Source organism: Porcisia hertigi, chromosome 32 (genome assembly GCF_017918235.1).
Source record: "Porcisia hertigi strain C119 chromosome 32, whole genome shotgun sequence".
In the NCBI taxonomy this organism is placed as follows: domain Eukaryota; phylum Euglenozoa; class Kinetoplastea; order Trypanosomatida; family Trypanosomatidae; genus Porcisia; species Porcisia hertigi.
The window spans coordinates 946038-967413 of NC_090591.1; the positions used below are offsets into that span (position 1 = coordinate 946038).

The following is a 21376-nucleotide window of genomic DNA, read 5'->3' on the forward strand; positions in this document are numbered from 1 at the left end:
TTCTGGTCCTCAACGGCATCACCACATTCTCCTGCATCAGCCCCTTTGGCAATCTGCGCGTGAGCGCACGAGCCGTCTTGCGACGTGTTTGGCGAAACACCGCCGGCAGGGCATGTCGGCTCTGGCCTTGACAGCGTGGATGCACGGTTGCCGTTACCGTTTGTTGATATCCTCTGAAAGCGTTGATCTCTGCGCCACTGCAGAAGCACACGCAGCAGCAACTGGTTGAGTAGACACACACCCTCTGCCGTTACGGAGAGCTGCCGCTCCCGCTGCTGCTGCTGCGAAGGCACAGTCAAGACACATTCTGCGAACGCAGTACGAGGGGGAAGACCCGCACAGAAAAACACCGTGGCTGGGGGAAGGTAAAGAGCAGAGAGGGGGATGTTTAGTAACGCACGATAAAGTTGACTCGCTGTGTGTATTTGGGGGGTTCGTAATGCGGCTCGTGTGGTGGCACCGAGGTGGACGCAGCTGTTGCTACCGCCGAGTCCCGATATAGCGCTGCGAAATGATGAGGACACCGATGACTGTGTCGATGTCTCATCTAGCCAACGTCGCAGAAATAAAGCGAGGTGAAAATATCCAGACGACTTCGGGGACATGCCAGCCGGTCCCGGAAGAGTGACGCCGAGCTCCTGCATAGCGCCAGCGTGCTCAATACGCGCCAAGAGTGCGCACAACTCCGTCAAACTTGCATTCGCTGTCGCCGAGACGGCAGAAGCGTCGCATGCCGGTGTTTTCTTCTCCTGAACGCCCTTTCTATTTGGCAGGTGCCCTTCTTGCGGGAAGAAGAGAAGATGCATCGTCGCCCACGCCGTCACATCCAGACGTGCGTCCTTCGAGAAAAGCGGTAAGAGGGCTGCGAATGCGTGGCGAGCGGAGGCCCAGGTTACCTTCTCCCGGTCAACTCGAGAGGACACGCCGCACAGTGCAGCGCACGTGGGCACCACCTGCGCGACTGCTGTCTGCCCTTTCTGAAGGTGAGAACAGAGGAGAGAAAGCCACAGTAAAGGTAGCAGCTGCAGGCGGCGCTGCTGTAAGCGAGGCGGCACACACCGCGCAAGGGAACTCATATGTGTCGCGGCACTTCTCGGGGAAGACGACACCGAATGCGTGCCAAACAACATTGAGTACGCCGCCGCTTCAGAGCCCATGAACCAGGCGTCTCGTGCTGCAGGAGCACGGCGACCCGACTTGAGCAGCACCAACTCATGCAATAGCGTGTAATCCACGCATCGGCGAGTCTGCTCGCAGAGGAGGGCGGCGTGCGTCTGAAGCAAACGCTCGTATAGACGCTGTGTCCTCTCAACATTTTGAAGCGGACTTTGGTGGTCCATTAGCCCCCAGTGATGTACCCCCGCAGCGAAGTGCACTATCGCCCAGTGGAGCGAGTGCAGATGTGGCGACTGCGGCAGGGCCTCCGCCGCGGCGGCAGTGGCACCATTCTGCAGAGGGGCCCCGAAGGGGCTAGATGATGCAGGAAAACCCTGTCGGGGCCCGCCCTTCGAAGCCGCCACTGTAGCAGCATCCTGCGCTAGAAAAATAGAGGTGGAGAAGCAGACACCCAACATGCGCTCCACGTGGGTCTCCGCGACGCCGAAAAGACCGCTCACGTGCAGCAGCACAGAGACATTGAAGAGTGACTGCGTCAACGCCGCAGCGAGGTGGGCTGACAGCGGCGGCGGCGACAGTGTCGTTGATGGCAAGCACGGTGTACAAGACAGCCGCGACGGCTCGCCAGTGGGACGGGGTTTACCCTGCCTCTGGCGGGGTGATGGCACAGAGTTTGCTGGTCGGTGCGATCCTCCGCTGGGCGCTTGAGACTGCTCGATTCGGCGGCGTAGTGCTTTGTACTCGATCAGAACGTGGTGGGCGTGGTACCTCGCAAAAGTCGACACCTCCGCAACGAGCTCGGGGTCGTACACGTCCTCCCTCCCCACCACCGAGGTAGCTTGGTCCTTCACATGGTATCCCGAGCTACCCGAGAAATGACACATCGCATCCACGGAAAGAGAGAAAGGAATCTCTGTGAGCCACTCTCGCAAATCCGCCTGACCCTCTGTCCGGCCATGATAGCGCATGCCGAGCTGCACGTAGCGCAGAGCACGTCCCACAGGAAATGCATACGGCTCCGTCGAAGCAGAGGCCGGCTTGCCCCGCGGTGTGTGAGAGCGTCGGGAGTGACATCGTGAATGCCGGCGAGAATCACCGTTGGTGGAAATAATGCTGGAAAAATATCGCGAAGGTGACGGTGCACCGGCTGTCACCGATCGCGCGGCTGGCGCTCGACGCACGGTAGAGAATTTGAAGACGGGCGAGAAGGACTTCGCAGTGGGGGAAATTCTCCGCACTGAAGCCGCCAGACTCACAAAACCAGGGATTTGGTTGTAGTGATGACGAGACTCGAGAGCGTGACAGATGCGCATCCCTGAGCTTGTTGCCCCTGCACAGTGACTGGAGAGAATCAGCCGATAATCGCACGCAAACGCCAACAAAGCAGCGGCAGTGACAGCGGGTAATGGAGCGGGGTTTGCATAATGTGCACCTTGCAAGAATTTTTTTTCAGTGTCTATTGATGGTCTCTGCAGTAATGCAGGACTAAAGGAGAGCGGTAGACAGCAGCAGGAGAAAATTTCGAGTAGGAAAAAAAAACACGAGGGCTACTCAGTGCGGCAAGGAGAGCGCAGTTCAGAACGCGTCGAAGAGAGAGGATGAATGCTGATGTACCTTAGTGCAGCTCATTAGCCGCAGTGCCCTCTGTTGGTCCACCACCACTGTCAGGACGGCCAGCCACACATGGATTTCCACACACACACACACACACGTCTTTAATGCAGCAGCGGCCCTCAGGTGGAGCAGGTGCAAATGCGCGCGTGGTGCAAGATGTTTGAGAAAAAAAAGATGTCCCCATCCTCTTCCCTGGCTCGTTCGATTTTTACGGCGTCGTTTTTTTTTCTTTTTACGACACCTGCCGTGACGTGCACTGCCACGTGATTTAATCGTTTAAAAGGGAGGGAGGGGGAATGAGAAGCGAGACGAGAATCCCAAGGCCTGGTCGACCGCGTTGGCACCCGCCCCCCCCCCCCAACCTTACTTTAGTGTGAATCAGGGGTAGCAGAAGAAGCTGAGCACAACGCACCAGCGTGCGCGTGGAGCAGCGAGGCGCACACACGCACTTCCTCTTACCCACCCACTCCCACCCCTTTGCACTTGGCTCATCACCATCCTAGTCGTCAACGTAACCCTCGTCTTCGTCCTCCTCCTCGGACGAGGACGAGGAGGCCAGGCTCTTGTGCGCCGCAGTCTTTTCCAAGACACAAAAAAACATGGGACCCCAGCCATGGCAGGTATCGGGCAGCAGCAGACGCCCATACGCCGTCGCCTCGCCGAGCATAGCTGGTCCGTGCCAGACAGACGCCTCTGCACCCGAGGCGGGTGTGTCGACAACCTTGCCCGGAGTCTTCGGCAACGCAACTGGGGGTGCCGCCACGGAGGACGACGCCTTGATGACTTTGACCTCGCACCGAGTGCGATGCAGCGCCTCACCCACAACGCCGTCGTTTTCCAAGGGTGAAATAGAGCAAGTGCTGTACACGATGCGGCCGCCAACACGGCACGTTTCTATCGCGCGCTGCAGCAGCGTCCGCTGAAGGGCTGCGAGCTGGATTGTCGTCTCCTCTGACCACTCCCGTAACGACAGAGGAGAACCACCCGACTGTTGAAGCAGATGCCGCTCCGAGGAACACGGGGCGTCGACAAGGACACGGGAGAAGGCCTCCGGATCGTGCCATGTCTGCGCATCGCGCTGCGTTGTTCGCCACGGAACGTAGTTTATCGGCACGTGCTCCTGTAAATTGCGACGGAGCCGCGTGCAACGGTCAGCGCGGCTCTCATTACACGTGAGTGCACCGTCAGGTGAGAGAAACTGCGCAATAGCGATGGATTTGCCGCCCGGTGCGGCGCACATGTCCAATACCGTGTCGAACGCACCGACCTGCAGCTGCTCCACTACGTGCGACGAGGCGTAGTCAAGCAGATAGTACGCCTTGATGCCGAAGGCATCAATAGGGGGCTTGTCAATGATGGCATTCTGGTGAAGAGAGTCGCCAGAGACTGCGGCAGGCACCTCCTCCCGCAGCTTTACTTCATCGCTGTCATTGGTGCCATGATCGGTCGTAACCGGGGTCTCGTCCGAGTGGGCCTTTTGGGAGAGCTGAAAGGCCTGAACAAGCGAGTTTGGGTCAACCCGTGAAAGCCCGCGTGTCGCCTCCTCGAAAGGGACCTGGCAGAAGCGGTTCCACAGTGCCACCTTGCGCGGCGCCTCTACCATGGAAGCGCGCAGAGTGGGCCAACGTTCGCCGTAGATTTCGGTGTAGTACTCATCAAACGTGCGAGGCTTAGCTCGGAGCTTTCGCTTGAAGCCACCCTTCGTGGGAGCAGCAGATGCAGTCCCGGACTTCTTGCGGCTGAAGTCGGTGCCACGCGGCGAAGGCATGGCTAAAGAGCGACAAAAGCAAACAAAAACCGAGTGAGGCGCAACAGTGCAACCACTCTGCCACTATCGAGTACGACGGCGAAAAATGACAGCGTTGGTCGAGCACGTGCACAGGAGTCGCGTCAGCAAGCGGGTGCACCCAAGCCTGAACCCGCTGATATGGAGAGGGGGAAGGGGAGGAGAGAGGCATCGCGTACGAAAATCAGTGCCAACAAGAGCACAGGACAGATTTGAAAAGAGAAAGGAAGAGGCAACCACACACACACACACACACACATTCACCGACAGCAGGAGGAAGAGGAGGAGGCATAAGTTAGAGTGTGGCATTAGCGAGCGTATTATCGGAGACCAAAAAGGAAGTGGGGTTGGGGCAACCCCTGCAGAAAGGGGGTGGGTACCTGAGTTAGAATACGGGGCATCGAGTAGGGGAAACGGAGGGGGGGAGGGAGAAGTGCAGAAAAAAGGCGAAAACGCCTTACTCGGCGGCTTGTAATGACAACGACGGTGCCTGGAGAATCCACCGAGGCAGCTCCGACCTGGCAAGTGTTTACCGAAGACACCACCACCCTGGAGATCAAAGGTTTGCGGATGCGTTGGGGGGAGCGAGCTGGTCCGGAGGAGAGTACACACAAAGAGGTGAGCACTCCGTGCTCTGACGACGACCTTATCCCGCGCCTCGCCCCTTTACCAAGCACCTCGATCCACTCAACCAATACCAAGGCCACCACTCCCTCCGCTCAAGTTTCCCTGCGCCACCTGCATCCCCTCCCCCCCAAAAAAACCCTTTTCTTTGCAGTGCTGTGCACTTGAAAAAAGAAATGCAGGCCTCCTCCTCCTTCAACGCACATGCTCATAGCTGCACGAGGGCCTAGGCATGGGCACAACGTAACAACATGCAAAAGTCTTCCACCATAGCCCCAAAAGCTACAGACACACACACACACACGCTTACCATACGCACACACGCACACATAAACAAAGGTGCATGAAAAAGACAGAATGCACATTCACCATCATGTCTACAACGCAAACCAAAAAAAAGGGCGTGCAAGGACCTCATCAGTCTCACGCAAGGACAGCCGTTCCCAAGAAAAGGTAACTGCACTGGGCACGGATGAAGACAGGAAAGGGGGAGGAGGAAAGCCATCCTCCCACCCCACTCCACAACCGCCACCAAAAGGCGGATCACTTTCCACTTCGTGCGTCGCAGCGAACTTGTGCATGACTACGAGTTGGGCTTCTCACTCGACGGAGATGTATCACCATCCGTGGAGGGAGCGGCGGTGGCCTCTGCCTTCGCCTCGTCCTGCGTGTCTTCTCCCTCAACAGGTGTAGGAACGGACTGAGTCGAGTCAGCTGAGTTTGCCTCTTCCGAGGCCCCTGGGGGCACCATAAATCCCAGAACCTGGTTCAGCTTCGAATACGGGGGCGGGGTGTAGCGTGTTTCCATGTATTTTTCCCCTCGTAGCGGGCGTTGGAGCTCATCGATCATCGGTCGCCTCATCCACGCGCAGCCGGTCTCCGGGTCTGCCAACTGCGACCAGGCCCGATCGATCGGGTCCGGGGACTGGCGCAGGAGCGAGGAGTCCCAGTGGTGCATGTAGGTGTTCAGACCCACTTGCGGGCCGAGTACCTGCACGTCGTACGGCACCTCTGCCAGGAAGTAGTGCACCGGTACACGCCAGTAGAAGACTGGGTTGTCCTGGGACAGCACCGCGGTAGGGTACACGCTTCCCGCCTCGACAGTGATGCCAGTCTCCTCCCACAGCGTTCGAATCGCTGCCTCCTTGAAATGCTCGTATAGCAGCGTCCACTTTCCAGGCGTCTTCAGAGAAATAGGCGGGATATCTGGCGGACGCAGATCTCGATTGATGCGACGCAACAGCAGCCACTCCACATCTTCACCTGGACCAGTCGAAAAAGGTCGTTCAGCGATGTTGCTCTTTCCTGGAATTCGCCGGAACACAGCCAGGCGCACATACGCGGGGTCCTGATCGAGCGCCGTCTCCATGAGCTGCCGGCAATTAAAGATGCCGCGCTCGCTACCGAAGAGGTACACGGTCAGTTCCACCTCATCCGCCGTGGCGTAGCCGCCCTCCGCCTCCGGCACGCCAAGCCGTGCTGGGTTAGTGGGCTCAACCTCTAGGTGAACACCGGTACGATACTTGAGCTCCGAGGCCCACTCCCGCATCGGTCCGGTGACCTTGCGGGCATGTTCAGCAGTCGTCTGCCAGCGGTACACTAGCGAATTGGTCAGGAGATCAAACCGACCAGGCGGCCGCTCGATCTTTTCCAAGCGAATACGCGCACTCGGCGTATGCAAGTCTGCCTTTACGAGGGGCTGAGAGAGCACCGCGTCCATGGAGAGGTTACCTTCGCCTGCCAGCGCGTGCGAAAGCTCTGACTGGAGTCCAGAGGTGTCGTCCGTCACGTACCCAGGCCCTTCTCCGGTGGAATACCAACGGCATGACACTATCTGCGCCCCCGGGCAGAAACCGCCACTGCTAGCACTCGCCCACGTAGAGGAAGAACAAGTGTTCACGCCGATGAAGCGGCGACGAGCGTGCATAGAAGCCGCGAGGCCTCGCACCCGTGAGCGATGCAGCAGCGGCCTAGTGAGCACCATACTTATTTGTGATCCGCCTTGGCTGCTCGCTATCTGATACACGGATGTACATATAGCATATACAAGGAAAGAGTGAGAGAATAGGACAATGCGCACGTCACACACGTAGGTAAAGAAAGCGCGGCGGGTGCGAGTACGAAGAGAGGGGGGGGTGGGGGGAGGAGTTGCCACCTTGAACACATGGATGCGTCATTGTACATACATATAGGTGTGTGCGTGTGTGTGTATCTGCATTCGGAAGAAAAGGGAGCTACGAGTAGATGCATACCTCTACTTTTCACTCCCCTTCTGGTCACCAACAGAGCCCACCCACGCAGCTGTTGTTGTTCGAACGGAAAAGGGGGACGCGGGGGGATGATTGTACGGCTCAAACGGAAAGGCCCATCACGGTGTGATTCGCCGAAGAGGCTCCTGTGTGCGTATTGATAAAAAGTGCTGCACAAAAAAAAAATGTGTGAGGGGGAGAGAAAACAAAAATGCACAGCCACACAAAGGCTAACGAAGAAGGCTCACAAGACACATCTGCATGACTCCCTCTCCCCCCCCCCTATGCTGATGTTTACACGCCTCCTCCTCCTCCCCTTTTTTTTTCCAGATTCCCCCTCGCCGTTCGAAACCGGGTGTACCCATGATACTCCTTCACTGACGCCACACGCATCGAGCAAACGTCAAAAAAAAAAACCATGCGTGCACTCACAGGAGCCACCCGCTCACACCCACAGCATTCTCTTTTTTTTCTCGCTTAACCGCGCGCACCTAAAGGACTTTTGCAAAGCAAAGGATGCCTGGGACGGTGCGTTACACCCAAGACGAGAACAGTCAATGATGAGGGCGCGGAACCGGCAGGCCAATGAAAGGGAGTGCACCCCCACACACACACACACACACACCGGAGCCATGTCCTGTGAGTGGGCCTCTTTCTCTCTCTCTCTCTGCGGCGAAAACCCCGCCCACAGCTCACTGCACAAGTGGGGAGAGGAAAACGGGAGGGGGGAAAAAAAGAAGTAATCGGTAAGAAGAATGCGTACATCAGCGCGACTGTTCGAGGAGTTCTTGCGCATGCGAGAGCGGAACGCACTCCTGCTTTGAGAATAGGCCTCAAACGATGAATGGCACAGTCAGAGTGCACGTGTCTCGTTTCGGTGGTTTGTCCCTGTGAAATGCGGACGGCTGCCGGTGGTGGCAGTGGCGGCAGTGACAGCCACACATTTTATGACAGGGCCCGGGTTTGTGTGGAAAGGAGCGGATGGCAAGCGGAAGGGGTCTCGACAGAGTCGAGGAAAAGGAGGGGGGAGGTATTCAATGACCATCTGCATCCTTGCAGCCCATCGATCGCAGGCAAACACACACACACACACACGAGTTTGAGGAAGAAAGTTGTATGCACACCGTCCACGCAACCCGAGCAAACTCTGGTCACTTGGCCATCGCAGAGACAGGTGGCGTGGGGAGCAGCAGCAGCGCCGTCTCCTGTGCACGCTCTAGGTGTTTCCTAAGAAGCATGAGTTTAAACGGGGTCACATTGCGCCCGACGTTTAAGTCATACTCGTAGGGATCTTCGATGCACCAGCGGTAGTGGATTTTCTCCCCTCGAATCCGGGCCATGTCCTCCGCCTGCTTCGTCCACGACAGCATCTCCTTCGTCGTCTCCCCTGCCGCCCGAGAGAGACTCATCACCTCGGTCTCCGGAGAGAACTCGTGGAGATAGTAGCCCACGAAGTCCATCAGCATGTCTGCCAGCGCCTGCGCATCCTGCTTAGGGGTTTCCAGTGGCATGTACGGCGGCATAGGGGCAATGCTGGCCACATCACATGACTCCACCGGTACCAATGTCACGAGCCTACGTCGCAGCAGGTAGTAGACCACCATGATGTTCCAGCCGTAGGAGGTGATGCACCCTCCATCTACCGAGGCGTTCAGCCCTGTCCTCTTACTCCACTGCTTCACTAACATGCTCAACCAGCGTGCCTCGGGACACTGAGTGAAGTAAGCCCGCAGTAACGCGCTGTTGCGAACACCGTTGCGACGACTAGCCGTCACGTCAAAGCTTACGGCATCCACACCAAGACCGCCCTTCACGCGCAAAACCGGCACACGTGTGCGACGAACAAGCTCGATGTCCCACAGATAGTGCTCTCGCTTCACGGCCTCGCTCAAACGATAAAGGAAGTCTGACTGGAGTGCTTTGGCCACCTCCGAGACCGCGTCAGCGCCTTTGCCGTCCTTCACATCTGTTGGACTCAAGCACACAAAATCCACATCAGAGCCTTGCTCATGGATGCCTAAAACAGCAACAGAGCCAAATATGTAAGGTGTCATTGCTGGGTCCACCGTCTGCACGCATGCCGAGACCTTCTGGTGAATATCCGCGACGGCCTTTGTGTCCAGCCGCCGCGAGAGATGCTCATGGCAGAAACGCGACACCGCTGCACGGACGTCACCAATTGAAGCGACTGGCTTTGCCACTCTACCTCGCATACTTTATCTCCGATCAAGCTTGAGAGAGGAGAATTCGTCCGTCACCAATCACGCACTCGTGTGTGTGTGTGTGTGTGCACGTGCGCCACCCCTCCTCCCTACTCCGACAGCCCTCCACGTTGTATCCTTGGGTGACGTAGTACGGCCTGTGCGCTGACGTTCCAGCCGTTGCCAGTTACGCAGCACCCGCACGCAGCCCAGCTCAGACACGCACACGCGCGCGCAGCTACAACAATACGGAAGGGGCAAAAACAAACCTCAACAAAACATACAAAAAAAAGATTTTATTGTTTAAGAGGGCGAGGGTTAGAGGGGGGGGGGGCGATGATGCAACCACACACAGCAGTGAATGCGATCGGGGGGGGGGGGGAATATAGGTGGATTGAGAGAGAACAAGAAAATCCCTGTGCCAGCCAGCGCTGATGCACATGCAGAGCAGGAAGAAGCCTGGGGGCTCATGTATGTACGTATGTGTGTTGTTGTCGAGTGAAAAACACAGAAACATGTATGGGTGAGTGTGGGGCACGAATCACGAAAAAAAAGGGGGGGGGGGGCAGAAAAAGTTGGTGAAAAGAGATGAGAGGAGACACACAAGGGGGCACGAAGGAGCCGCATTCCTTAACGGTGGAGCACACGAACAGCACAAACAAACCAGAACCCTCGAAAAGCAAAAAAAAGGGGGCGTAGGTGAACGAAGCCACATCCACACAAGACGGTGGAGCTGATGAAAAAAAAGGCACGGCTTGATTTCAAAGGGGAAGACCAGCGCGGCTCACGGGGTGCCCTACCAGAGCGTGCTGCCCACCCCCACCACCACCACCACCCCTTCCTGTCGTAGAAACACGTTGGCATTGGTCTCAGAGCGGTTAGGGATTTTTCTTTACAGATTTTTTTTGCCTCTTCTGTTGCTTTGATCGTTTTTTTTTTCTATTCTTCTGCGCTCACAGAAAACGGCACGCCCCCGCCCCCCCAACAAAAAAAACATATATATATGTATATATATACAAAGCGCGTGTGCGCTTGGTGGTGCCGGCAGTGGCGACTAGCAGAAAGGGAGAAGCGGAATAGACACAAAAACACGCGTTATGGAGCAGGAAAATAGTCTGCAGAAGAGCAGTAGTAGAGAAGGTGTTGCCAAAAGTAAACCATGCTGCTCACCTGTGCGGCACAGTCCAATGGAGAGGGGGGGGGGGTAAGGAGGTGGCTCAGCGTCGGCCATCGATGCGAGACCCGTGCTCCATATCGGTGAGCACCATCAAGATATCGGTCAGCTCCTCCGTGACCCGATCAGAAAACGAAACCTCCAGCTCTGCCAGACGCTTTGAGTGGGCCTCTGCGGCCTTAGAGGACTGAATCTGGTGCCATACAACATGCCGGTTGATCTCCGTCACACGCGCACGGAGGAAATCCACTGAGTTCGGGTACACCACGTAGCCCACCTCCTCTGCGAGTGGTTCATTCTTATGCCCAGGGGACTCCCGCAACGCCGACGAAGGCAGCTGGGTGTGTAAGACCTGCGAATGTGACGCTTGGCACCCACTACCCAACAACACCATCCGTGCAAGCGCACTGACCTGTTGGCCACCGGGCGAGTCGCTTTCTCCGGGGTCCATGCGCAATGATCGGTGTGGGCTGCTCGTCGACGTGTGAACGGCCCGTGCGGTGCGCCGCGACGATGATGATGCTGGAGTCGCACCGTCGCTTTCTCGTCCCCCACCTTCCTGTCCTCGTGATGGGGTAATGCCGTCCACTGAGGTCGCCACCGACTGCTTTGCGGGCGTGACACCCCGACCAACACTTCTGCCTCCGCGGGTCAAAATCACCTCGTTGTTATGCAGTCGTCGGGCGCGTTGAGCTGGCGATGTCAGCGACGACGGCTCTGAGAGTGGAGAGGAGGAGAGCGATGGGTGTGGCAATGGCAGATTTGGGCACGGCGCACGAGTCACGGGATTCGCAGGAAACAAAATTTCGTTCTCCGAATTCAGTGGTGGTGCAGGTCGGGGCGGCTGTAGTGTGCCCACCGCCAGAGAGCTCGCTGAGCGAGAGCCACATACAAAGCAAGAGCAACGCGAGGAGGAACGGTGGGGCGGTGTCTGTGAGGTAGGGACGCCACGCGGCTCTGCCTTGTCAACAAGGTTGTCGCGGCCACGGCGAAGACAGTAGCGGGAGGAGGAAAGGACGCTGGCGTGGGGCGGTGGTGAGCAAAGCTGGGAAGCAGAGAAACCAGCACGCCGGCGGATACTGCGCCGGTGAGTGCGTGCCGATATGGCGGCCGGCGGTGTTCGCGGAGTTGGCCCATCGGCGCCTTCTCTTTTTTCGGACCCAGTCGCCTGCTCTCGGGCCACAAAATTCGCGAATGCCTCGGCAGCTTCGCGTGACGACGGCCGTGGTGGCCGCGGCAGTGGTGACGACGACCGCGACGACCACGACGACCACGACGCGCGAAGCTCAAGCCGCTCCAGGGCAGGTGATGAAGTGCTCGACGCGGAAGCGCTTTGGAGACTAGGGCAGAGCCCTACATCAGACGGTGGCAGTGAGAGCGGCGCGGCAACGTTGGTGAATGGCCGTGGACGGCGCGCCCATCGTGGAGGGCTGTAGAGGCGGCCGGTGCGCGCTAAATGCCGATGCAATGACGCGGAATGAGCATGAGAACCCGAAACCACTTCTGCGAGTACGGGGGAGGGAGAGTGCCGAGCACAACGGCGAAAACCATCCGACTTACTGGTCAACACAGTCATCCGACCTTTGGTGAATAAAACGGGTTGATGCGGCTTTGGGGTTGCCCTTGCGCCAGCCGAAAAAGCAGGCGACGGCATCGTAGAGGTGTGCGTATCCGCACGAGAACCGATACGTCGGTGAGGAAGCCAAGCACCCGCTGCCAGAGACTTTGGTGAGAGTAGATGCGTGTGGGGTCCTGCCATCCCCTGACGTGGAAGGAGTTCTTCTACCCACATCCGAGGCCTGCGCCCCTCATGAGTAGTGCGCCGGGCGTCGTGTTTCACTAACGGACCTGATCGCAGTGATGGCAGTGGACGCTGCAGCGGTGTACACGAGGGTGGTGCAGGGATGTGTGATACCTGCCTAGGGCAGGCTGGCAGCCCGTCAATATATCGTGGCCGTGGACGGTGAGCACCACTGTTCCGCCCCTCCCATCTTGCCGGCGGAGGGCAACCTTCAGGTGCGACGACATTCGCTGCCGACGTCGCCAACTTCAGTAATCGTTGGTCGTGGTGCCGCGCCACCGCCTTTTTCGCCTCCTGGGCCAGGTGGTGCCCTATGCGACGCGCTTCCGCAGTCGACACACACAGTCGCACCTCCACGGAGAGGATTCGATGCGCCCTGCGTAGTCCATCCAAGAGCATCGCCGCCGTAGCCTCTTCCAGTCTGTGCAATTCAAGAGTGAGGCTCACCCCGCCTTCGACTGGATGGGCAGAGAGAGGGGTCGCGTGCCTGCGGGGACGTGAAAGGCCCGGTGACGACGCCTGTGATTCCGGACGCGAAACCAAAGCGATCCTCGGCGAGACTGCATGGCGCACCGGCCACCAAGCACCATTCGCTCGCAGGTCCCGATGCGTGGCTCGGAGGGACACGTCTGGCGGCGGTGGCGCGCAACGCCCACTGTTCGGATATCGTCGAAGCTGCAAACGAGTAAGTGAAGAAGAGGATGCATACGGCGAAAGCGCCGTGGGTCGGCCGGAAGCGAGACACCAACGCCGAAAAGCGTTCCCTCGCTCTCCGTACCGTCTACCAGAGAAACGATGAGCCGTTGGCGTGGGGGGCGCAGGGCCCGCCGTGCGCGGACGCGGTGAAGAAGAAACAGCATCGACGCAAGACACCCTTTGACCGTGTATATTGGGATTCCACGTGAACGCAGCAAGCCCCGATGCCATGGCCGCTGCCTCCATCGAAGTCACCCCGCCCATCACAGAGATATGCCGAAGCGTTGGCGAAGTGGCGGCCGCGCAGATCAGCACCTCCAACGCTGTCGACGACGCGACGTATTTCAAGTGAATCGTAATGACGGTGAGCGATACGCACGAGGCAAAGAGTGGGGCCACGCATCGTGCATCGCACAGATGCAGCGTGTGCAGAGGCGTGTTGCCAATAGTCACACGCTCCACAGTGTTGCGCGTGAGGCGAGAGGCGAGCACGTTAATGGAAGCAGTGATGTGCCGCGGCCTTTGGAGATGGGACAGAGCGCTTGGCGGCATGTGCCTTGCCACGACGGGGCAGAAGTTGTGGGAAAGGAGAGGTGCGCAGTGATTGCTCTACTGCTTGTGTGTGTGTGTGTGTGTGTGTGTGCTATTGAACGCCTGTGCGTTTGGGTGCGCGGTGAGTGTCACCTCCAGCACAAGACGACTCACCTGCGCGAGTGCTGCTCAAACGAGGAGCTATTCGTCACCTGCGCCACCAATCATGGCGAAGTCGATAAAACAGAGTGCAAAAGAAAAAAGCAGCCTTGGGGTGCACGCGCTACTGCTTTCCCCGTACGTCGAAGTGCAAAGCTGCGATGGTCTCCGAGAACGTTGACCTCTAGAGCACACTGCGGGGGGGGAGAACAAAGTCGAAAGCGCTTTAGTCCCACTGGAAGCAAAATCGCGTGGAGTCGGTCAAAGGTCTGTGGTGGGTGAGAACAACAGAGGGCATACAAGGTGTCACCCATGTGGGTAGATGAAGGGTGAGTATGCCCTGTGCGTATAACTGCCGGGGTGGAGGGGAGGGGGGTCCCTCAAAGGTTGTCCACGTCTCTGTGATTGTGGGGCTGCCAATAACACCTCGTGTGTCTGAACCTGTCCGCCGCTTCCCATGCAGTGACCCCCCTTCGGCTTGTCCAAGCACAAGAAGAGAGGCAGGGTAACACGCGGGCATGCACAGCTGTACGCCACCGTTGGTTTCTCCCTACGAGAGAAAAATAAAGTTAGACTGCGTGTACGTGAGAGGTGTCTCTGCGTGAACACCGAGCAGCCCTCCCCTCCCCCGCACATACACACAAGCACAGTGTAGCACCACCGCACCCCTCTTCCTCTTTCCTGTTTCTGATACGTGCGTAGGGTGTCTGTATTCAATATGCATGCGCAGGTGTGTAATAATGGTCTCCTGTCGTGTGAACCACCAAGAAGCGGGGTTTGAAGCGTGTGCGAGCAGCAGCAGCAGCAATGATAAGGGGGGGGGGGGAAGAGATGAGGGGGGCCAAGCAGAGAAGAGGTGAAGAGGAATCCAAGGTGCAGAAACGAGACACACACAAAGCAGAACTTTGGTGGCGCGCCGCCCGTGACGAGAGGGGGGGGATAGCAGCAGAACTAAAGCCGGATACAGGGCATCCGCTAGGAAAACCGTGGCGTTCATTACTTTTCTTCTCCGCTACTAAGGGTGTTGCTAACAAACCTGCCACGGCGGCGGCGGCAGCAACAGCAGCAGCCTGGACCCTGACGTAACAGTTTGCCATGCCTCCTCCTTTTCTGTGAAGGTCGGAGGAGACAAGAGACCCACCACACATGAGCTCGTCGCTGAGCGCATATGTATATATAGATGTATGCACATGTGCGTGCGCTCCTTCCATTGAGAAATTCTAGCCGGTGGCGGTGCAGAGTGTTGTGTACCCAGGGAAAGTATCTACCCAAGTCAGCCAACTGGAGACGCAAAGAAAAAAAAAGCGGAACGACCATTCGCGGGGCATCCTCACCTCACCGGTCCCCAAGAGAAGAAAGGCCAAAGCCACAGCGGGGATGCAGTGTACAAATAGAAAGTTGACCGCCAAGTGAAAACGAGCAACCAGTTTCAAAATCTGCATCGCATCTCTTGCTTTCTCCTCACCGCTCTCTAAACAGAGGCATCCTCGCCGTACACACACACACACACATACACACGCATGCTACAGAGACACCTAAGTGTACCTACGCTCGGGTTGCTGTGAAAAAAAAAGTGAGTCTTCATCACTTCAGTGTGGTGGTTGATGACAATTCCAGTTGCCTATCGATACGAGGGAGGGGATTATGAGCCTCAATGGCTCCTTACAAGGCAATGATCAGCTCAATCGCTGCCGTGCTGTGAATGCATGCAAGCAGGCGGGCCTCTTTGCCCTGCGCGACAGCGTTGGTCATCGTCGAGACTACACACCAAAAATCAATCAAAAAGTCACTGTGAAGGTGGCGAAGCAGCGGCCGCGTTGAGTTCTGCCGGCGCGGCATTCATCGCATCTCGGGCTGCTGTCAATAAGCGCTCTTCGATGGCCCTGTAGTGCTTCTCCTGCACCGCGCGTGTGTCGAGCATTGGGAGCACAAATAGTTTGTAGTAGCCCGCACATGTGATGACAAACCCGGCCACCACCCCACCAGCCCTAATGCGCCACATGCGTAATACACGAAAGGCCTCCTCGAGTCGTGGGGTCGTTGTTCAAAGTCCGTGACGTCTCGTCGGTTCAGTGCAACTGTAGTTTTTATGGAATGTCACGCATTCGACAATTGCGATCTCATAATGCACACTGGTGCGTTTTTTTTTGTTGTTGTTTTGTGTTGTTGTGATGTTGTGCTATCTTGATGGTTGCGTGTGCGCAGTGTGCAAAATATATATATGTATATTGATGTTGAGGAGAGGCGTGACGGAGGGAAGGGAGAGAGGGGGGGAGTTGAAGGAGGGGGGGAGGGGGGGAACCACGCTCAGAGCGCAAAGCGGCTGACGCCACTCGACCGTGTTTCCTTTCGGTATACAGGTGATCTCCCATCTCTGAGAAGACCTGCCCAGAACACTCAAAAACGGTCTTCTCTCCCTCCTTACCAGGCAGCACGATGATACCCGTTGGAGTGGTGTAAAAAATCAACGAAATGGAAAAAAGAAAAGTCGCGTGAGCGACGCAACACAACAACGGCGTTCATCTCCCCACCCTCACCCTCCTCAGGGCCAAAAAAAAAACAGCAAAGACGGTAAAGTTGGGTGCAGGCGCCCCCGAAAAAAAAAACGCCGTTCCGATTTCGTTGTTTCGTTTCTCAGACATCAATGAATGTGGATGGACACACGGGTACATGTATATATGTGCATACACAGGGGGAGGGAGGGGGGGAACAAAAGTTGCTCTTGTCTTTTTCAATGAAGATAACACACATGTTTGACTCATTTCTTTTTTATATATATTCAACCTTTTTTGATTGCTGCTGTTGTTGTTTTTTGTTGTTTGGCTAATTGTTGGGGGGGGGCCTCGTTGTCGCTCAAAGCGGCGAGGGGGAGAAAGAGGGAACATAAAAAGTAGCGACTGCAATTCGAATAAAAAAAAACGGCCGTTTGCACCGGTACAAAAAAAACGAAAGAGGGAGGATCCCTCCTGCCCCTTTTTGGCAGCGGTTTCGAGTACCTAGTCACATACACACCGCCCCCCCCCGCCCCTTCCCATGTGTTCGCTTACCTCGCGCAAATATAAACCGAGTGGAAGGAAGATGTGTGCGGTGTGTCTGACAAAAGGAAAGTAAAAAAAAAAACAGCAACCACTACCTCGAGCTAGACGAACCTTATAGCGAATGCCATTATCATCCAGAGACGCACAAGACAGAGCAACGGTGAGGCGCACATCCCAGTAGATGAAGCAGATAAAAGATGGAGAAAAATCTCAAAGGGAACGGATCGCATGCGATAATACATAACAGGCTCAACATTTGAGATGGACCATGCCCGAGGAATCAGCCCACGCTTATCTCATTGTCGCCATAGATGGCCCTGTCTCCACACAGGGGCCAATCGCAGCGCCCTCCTGCTCCCATCTTACCTTTTTCTTGAAGGCATCGTTCCACTGTAATTGAAGTAAAAAAAAACGATACCCATGCATCTACAGCTATAACCCACTTCTGTTGAAGTATGACTACATCGTGACCGACTGGTACACACACCGCCATCCCGCTGCCGGATCCAGACGAGCATGGCCAACATCTTTTCTGTTGTCTCCCCCTTCTCCTCTTCCGATGCGCGCTGTGCATAATATCGAGTCAGATGGACATGGGTGGACAAGAATGCCTTGACACAAGGAGGCTGCCGTTCGGGTGTCTGCTCGAGGTTGGAGACAGCAGCGCTTGTTGTTTAGACTGCCACAGCATGGTCTCAGCGAATGATGTACGTACTCGAGGAGGAGGAATGCAAGTTTCAAAGCAAGTCTCCCGAGGTCATGTATCCGGCACGCATATATATATATACATGTATATATATATATGCCAAGTTTTCTTTCTTCTTTCCGATTCGCTTCAGGCCGCTGTATTCAGTCATGTGACGTGGAGGTCCTTCACGCTGAAGACGAGAGAACTCCGCGATTTAGCTGAGGTTGCTCTCGTTGTGTTTGAAGGTACCTGCGCATCGCCAACATATACTCGGTCAGATTGAACAAATGACACGTACTCCGCAAACATCTACACCTAAAATAGTGATTAGTAGAGATCTTCGCGGGCCATCTTTTTCCATCACTCGTGTCTGCCTGACTGCTGAGCCTTTTGTATGCATCCGATGCCCTATGTTAACCACACTCGGTGGTGCGTTCGCACAGGGTTCGCTGTTGTTCTTTTTTTTTTTCTCTTGGTGGGGAAGGGAAGGGGTGGATCTGGGGCATTACCCGAGAAAGAAGTGGTCCCCTGAGCGACTCTCCCTCCCTCCCCCCCCCCCCGCTCACCTTCGACCTCTTTCGGGGTCATGCCGGGGGAAGGGGGGGGGGGAGGGTGCATGTATGTGTGGGTGTGTGTGCGTGTGTGTCTGGGTAGCTAGCCGGCTTGTGCAGCGACGAAAAGTGGGGCTCCTATGCTATTGTGGAATAAAGGACACTCCATCTTTTCCCTAACCCGCTCGCCATGAATAGAAGTGGGTCTGACAAGCTGAAGGAACCTATGAATGAGCACAACAGCTCCGCATTTGAAGGGGGGGGTAACTCCTGGTCCTGGAGAACGCATAGGCCAGCAGCGATAGACACCTACAGCGCGAACCAAAGCACTGCAAGTGAGATATGCGCGTCGTGAGGTCAAGGCGTTTTAGCCCCTCAGAGGAAAAGAAACGGGCTATTCAAACTTGGTGTGATGCGCAAATCTCACATCGCATATCGGGCACGCCACTTGGTCAAAACTCTGGAGCAAAGCAGGGAGCCGGCAGCCGCTGAGTGGTTGGAGGCCCCAGCAGCGAGTAGGGGCAGCACAACACTAAACCAACCACTGAGCAATACACAATCTGTACGTCATGCCCTCAATTGCCAGCCAATCGCCTGCCGCGTTTGGGAATCCGAAAGCGTGACCCACTATCTTGGGGGCGCGGTGATGTCTGGGCGCCTGGTCGAGCCACACAGCGAGCGAGTCCACTGAAGTGAAGAAAAAAAAGGCCTAGGAATCACTCCTTTGGGGGGGGGGGGGAAGGGGAGGGGGGGACGCGGTGGTTGTGAACATCTTCAGCAGCGCTCTCTTGCCGTGCAGTGCAATGGAGCTTCGGCACACCCTTTCAAGCAAGTGGGGTAAAGCAAAGGGGAAGAGGGGTTTCGACCCTCGAGGCGTAGCCGCAGTGGACTTCAGGCGGTGTGTCATCTCGAGTTCACCCTAGCGTGGGCAGTTCAAAAAAGGCACAGGCGGCGAGCGGCGAGATACTGCGCAGACCACTGCTGGCAGACTTTTCAGTGAATTGATGTACTCTCTCGCACTGACGCAGCAGGCATCTTCGCCCATGGCTGGTGCGCGGAGTTCGCAAAATGCATGGATAGCCTGAAGCCCTGGCCACGACCGAGGGTCACCTTGCGGGCGAGAACGTTGCGTATCTGCATACACTCAAGTCTGGTTCTTTGGAACTTTTTGATGAACATATCACAGAAAGGGCGATGCACCGGCGAAGAAAAGGGGGGATGCGCTTTCAAGAGCCACCTCCAGCTCCATCAGTGGTGACCCTCCATGACGGTCTGTAACCAGACTGATCAGCTCGAACAGCCTTCAGGGTGATTTTAGCTCTTCTCCATATGATAAACTTGACCTGATTTTTTGACCAATGCGTTGTGACTGTCTTAGTGGTGTGTTGGTGCCATGGACCGGATTGAACAAACAGCATTTTCCTTCTAGGGTGGTTTGGGGCGTTGTCGTAGTGGGCAGCGTCGGCGCTGCGCTCTAAAGTCCGCGCGTCTTCGCCCCTCGTTCGCCGTGGAGGGCACACCCTTCGCAAATCAGCTCTGCAATCGGGATCCGGCGCAGTTCCCCAAGTTAGCCTCGCGAAAAAAACACTACTTTGGGGGGGCAGAGGGGAGAGGGTGGCAATAGAGCCCACAGGGGGGGGGGCACTGAGCCATACCTCTTCACAAAGTAAGCCCCTCCCCCTGAGCTTGACGACGCGGCGGCGGCGGCGGCGGCCCCTACATCAAAGACGAAGTAATCGAGTGTGCCAGGGTGACGTCTTCTGTGGCACCCCTCCGCGATGTTACAGTGCAGCAAGTGGGCTGATATCCACGAGCGCTAACATTACACCATAAAGAAAGCAAATGAGAATAGTGGTAGTAAACGCATCAACCCAAACTGAATGGGGGGCAGAGAGCGAAAGAAGAGGGGGAGGGGGTGGGGGAGGGGGGGTGGGGGTGCACTGTGTGCTTTCACACGTCTCCCTCTCCCATCACTTTTCCCCGTCTACTCAATCCCTAGACGTAGGCAAAGCAGCGACGAAAGGCGCGCATGAATCACCTTATACACAGCGCCATATCCCAGAGAGAGAGGAAGAAGCAGACCAGCAATACAAGAAGGGAAAAAAAACAAAAACGCACGCTCGTGTGAATGAGTGGCGGTGTACTCTTGTCCCTCCCTCCCGTCGATGCGCTTTCTCACTTCGAGGGGAGCACTGGTGTCGCCCAATTACCTCCCACAGACACCCTTCTGAGTCTGCGAGTCGAGACATGCGGATAATTGACGCGCGTTTCTAAACGCACGGGCTTTTGTTTGCAGCTGAGTATGTTCACGCTCTCGACAAAAAAATCGGGAGGGTTGGTCATCCGATACAATCAGCCCTCCCCCCCCCCACCCCGCGAGAGGGGGAGAGGAAGGAACAGCGCAGGTGAACTGCCGCGCTCAGATGGCCACTTGGACCCTGACGTGGTTTTCAATCTTTGGGTCAAAAGGGAGGTCACTCAAGGAGAGCGGGTCGAATAGGAGGCGGTCTCCGAGGTAGAGGGTCGTCTTCTCGTATGGGAATGCCTTCTCCTTCTCCAATAATGCCTTCATGTGCTCTACGGCCTGGCCCATGAAGAACTTTGCCGGGTGCGTCTCGCCATTGGGGAGTTGAAACAGCACAGGGACACAGTCCCCAGCCAGGTCACGCTCGACGGCGTCCATCACCACCGCGCTGCGAATACCACCAGTGGATGCAACTGGTGCCTCAGGAAGAGGAGCAGCAGCAGCAGAACGCAACCCGCTTTCTCCAAGTGGCTGCGGCGGGGCTGCCCATTCGTCGCCTGAGTCGAGGCTGGAGTACGAAGAATTCCTGCTGGATGACATGATGTACTTAGGGGGGGGGGGGGAAGAGATGAAACTGAGCTGAGCTGTGACGTTTTGGTCAGTCAGGGACTCTGTGCTCGAAGATCAGAGGTGAGGAAAAAAAAAGGGGGGAGGGTAGAACACAGTGGAATGAGCAGGTGGACCAGAGGAGGGGATGGGGCAGCCTTTCCTGTCGGCCAGAGCATGTGGAGAACACACAAGAAAGGTGGGGCGGAGAGCACAGCACACTCACATAGACACACACACAAACGACAATAAAAAAAAACGGGCGGGTAAAAAGACTGAGATCACGGAGAAGGAAAC

General features: G+C 56.5%; 6 protein-coding genes across 6 annotated transcripts; all 6 read right to left on the bottom strand.

The window, feature by feature from the left end:
* Positions 1-3229: 3229 nt before the first annotated feature.
* JKF63_02606 (uncharacterized protein) lies at positions 3230-4498 on the bottom strand (the record flags this gene model as incomplete). Its single annotated transcript, XM_067898630.1, has 1 exon — positions 3230-4498. The coding sequence occupies one exon, from the start codon at positions 4496-4498 to the stop codon at positions 3230-3232; it is 1269 nt and encodes a 422-aa protein (XP_067754787.1).
* A 1225-nt stretch (positions 4499-5723) lies between these two features.
* On the bottom strand, positions 5724-7067 carry JKF63_02607 (uncharacterized protein; the record flags this gene model as incomplete). Its single annotated transcript, XM_067898631.1, has 1 exon — positions 5724-7067. One exon carries the CDS (start codon positions 7065-7067, stop codon positions 5724-5726), a length of 1344 nt encoding a protein of 447 aa, XP_067754788.1.
* A 1473-nt stretch (positions 7068-8540) lies between these two features.
* Positions 8541-9602, bottom strand: JKF63_02608 (uncharacterized protein; the record flags this gene model as incomplete). The annotated part of the gene is made up of 1 exon (XM_067898632.1): positions 8541-9602. The coding sequence occupies one exon, from the start codon at positions 9600-9602 to the stop codon at positions 8541-8543; it is 1062 nt and encodes a 353-aa protein (XP_067754789.1).
* A 1205-nt stretch (positions 9603-10807) lies between these two features.
* On the bottom strand, positions 10808-13813 carry JKF63_02609 (uncharacterized protein; the record flags this gene model as incomplete). Its single annotated transcript, XM_067898633.1, has 1 exon — positions 10808-13813. One exon carries the CDS (start codon positions 13811-13813, stop codon positions 10808-10810), a length of 3006 nt encoding a protein of 1001 aa, XP_067754790.1.
* Positions 13814-15737: 1924 nt separating this feature from the next.
* Positions 15738-15953, bottom strand: JKF63_02610 (uncharacterized protein; the record flags this gene model as incomplete). The annotated part of the gene is made up of 1 exon (XM_067898634.1): positions 15738-15953. The coding sequence occupies one exon, from the start codon at positions 15951-15953 to the stop codon at positions 15738-15740; it is 216 nt and encodes a 71-aa protein (XP_067754791.1).
* Positions 15954-20647: 4694 nt separating this feature from the next.
* JKF63_02611 (uncharacterized protein) lies at positions 20648-21073 on the bottom strand (the record flags this gene model as incomplete). Its single annotated transcript, XM_067898635.1, has 1 exon — positions 20648-21073. One exon carries the CDS (start codon positions 21071-21073, stop codon positions 20648-20650), a length of 426 nt encoding a protein of 141 aa, XP_067754792.1.
* Between the last annotated feature and the right edge of the window lie 303 nt (positions 21074-21376).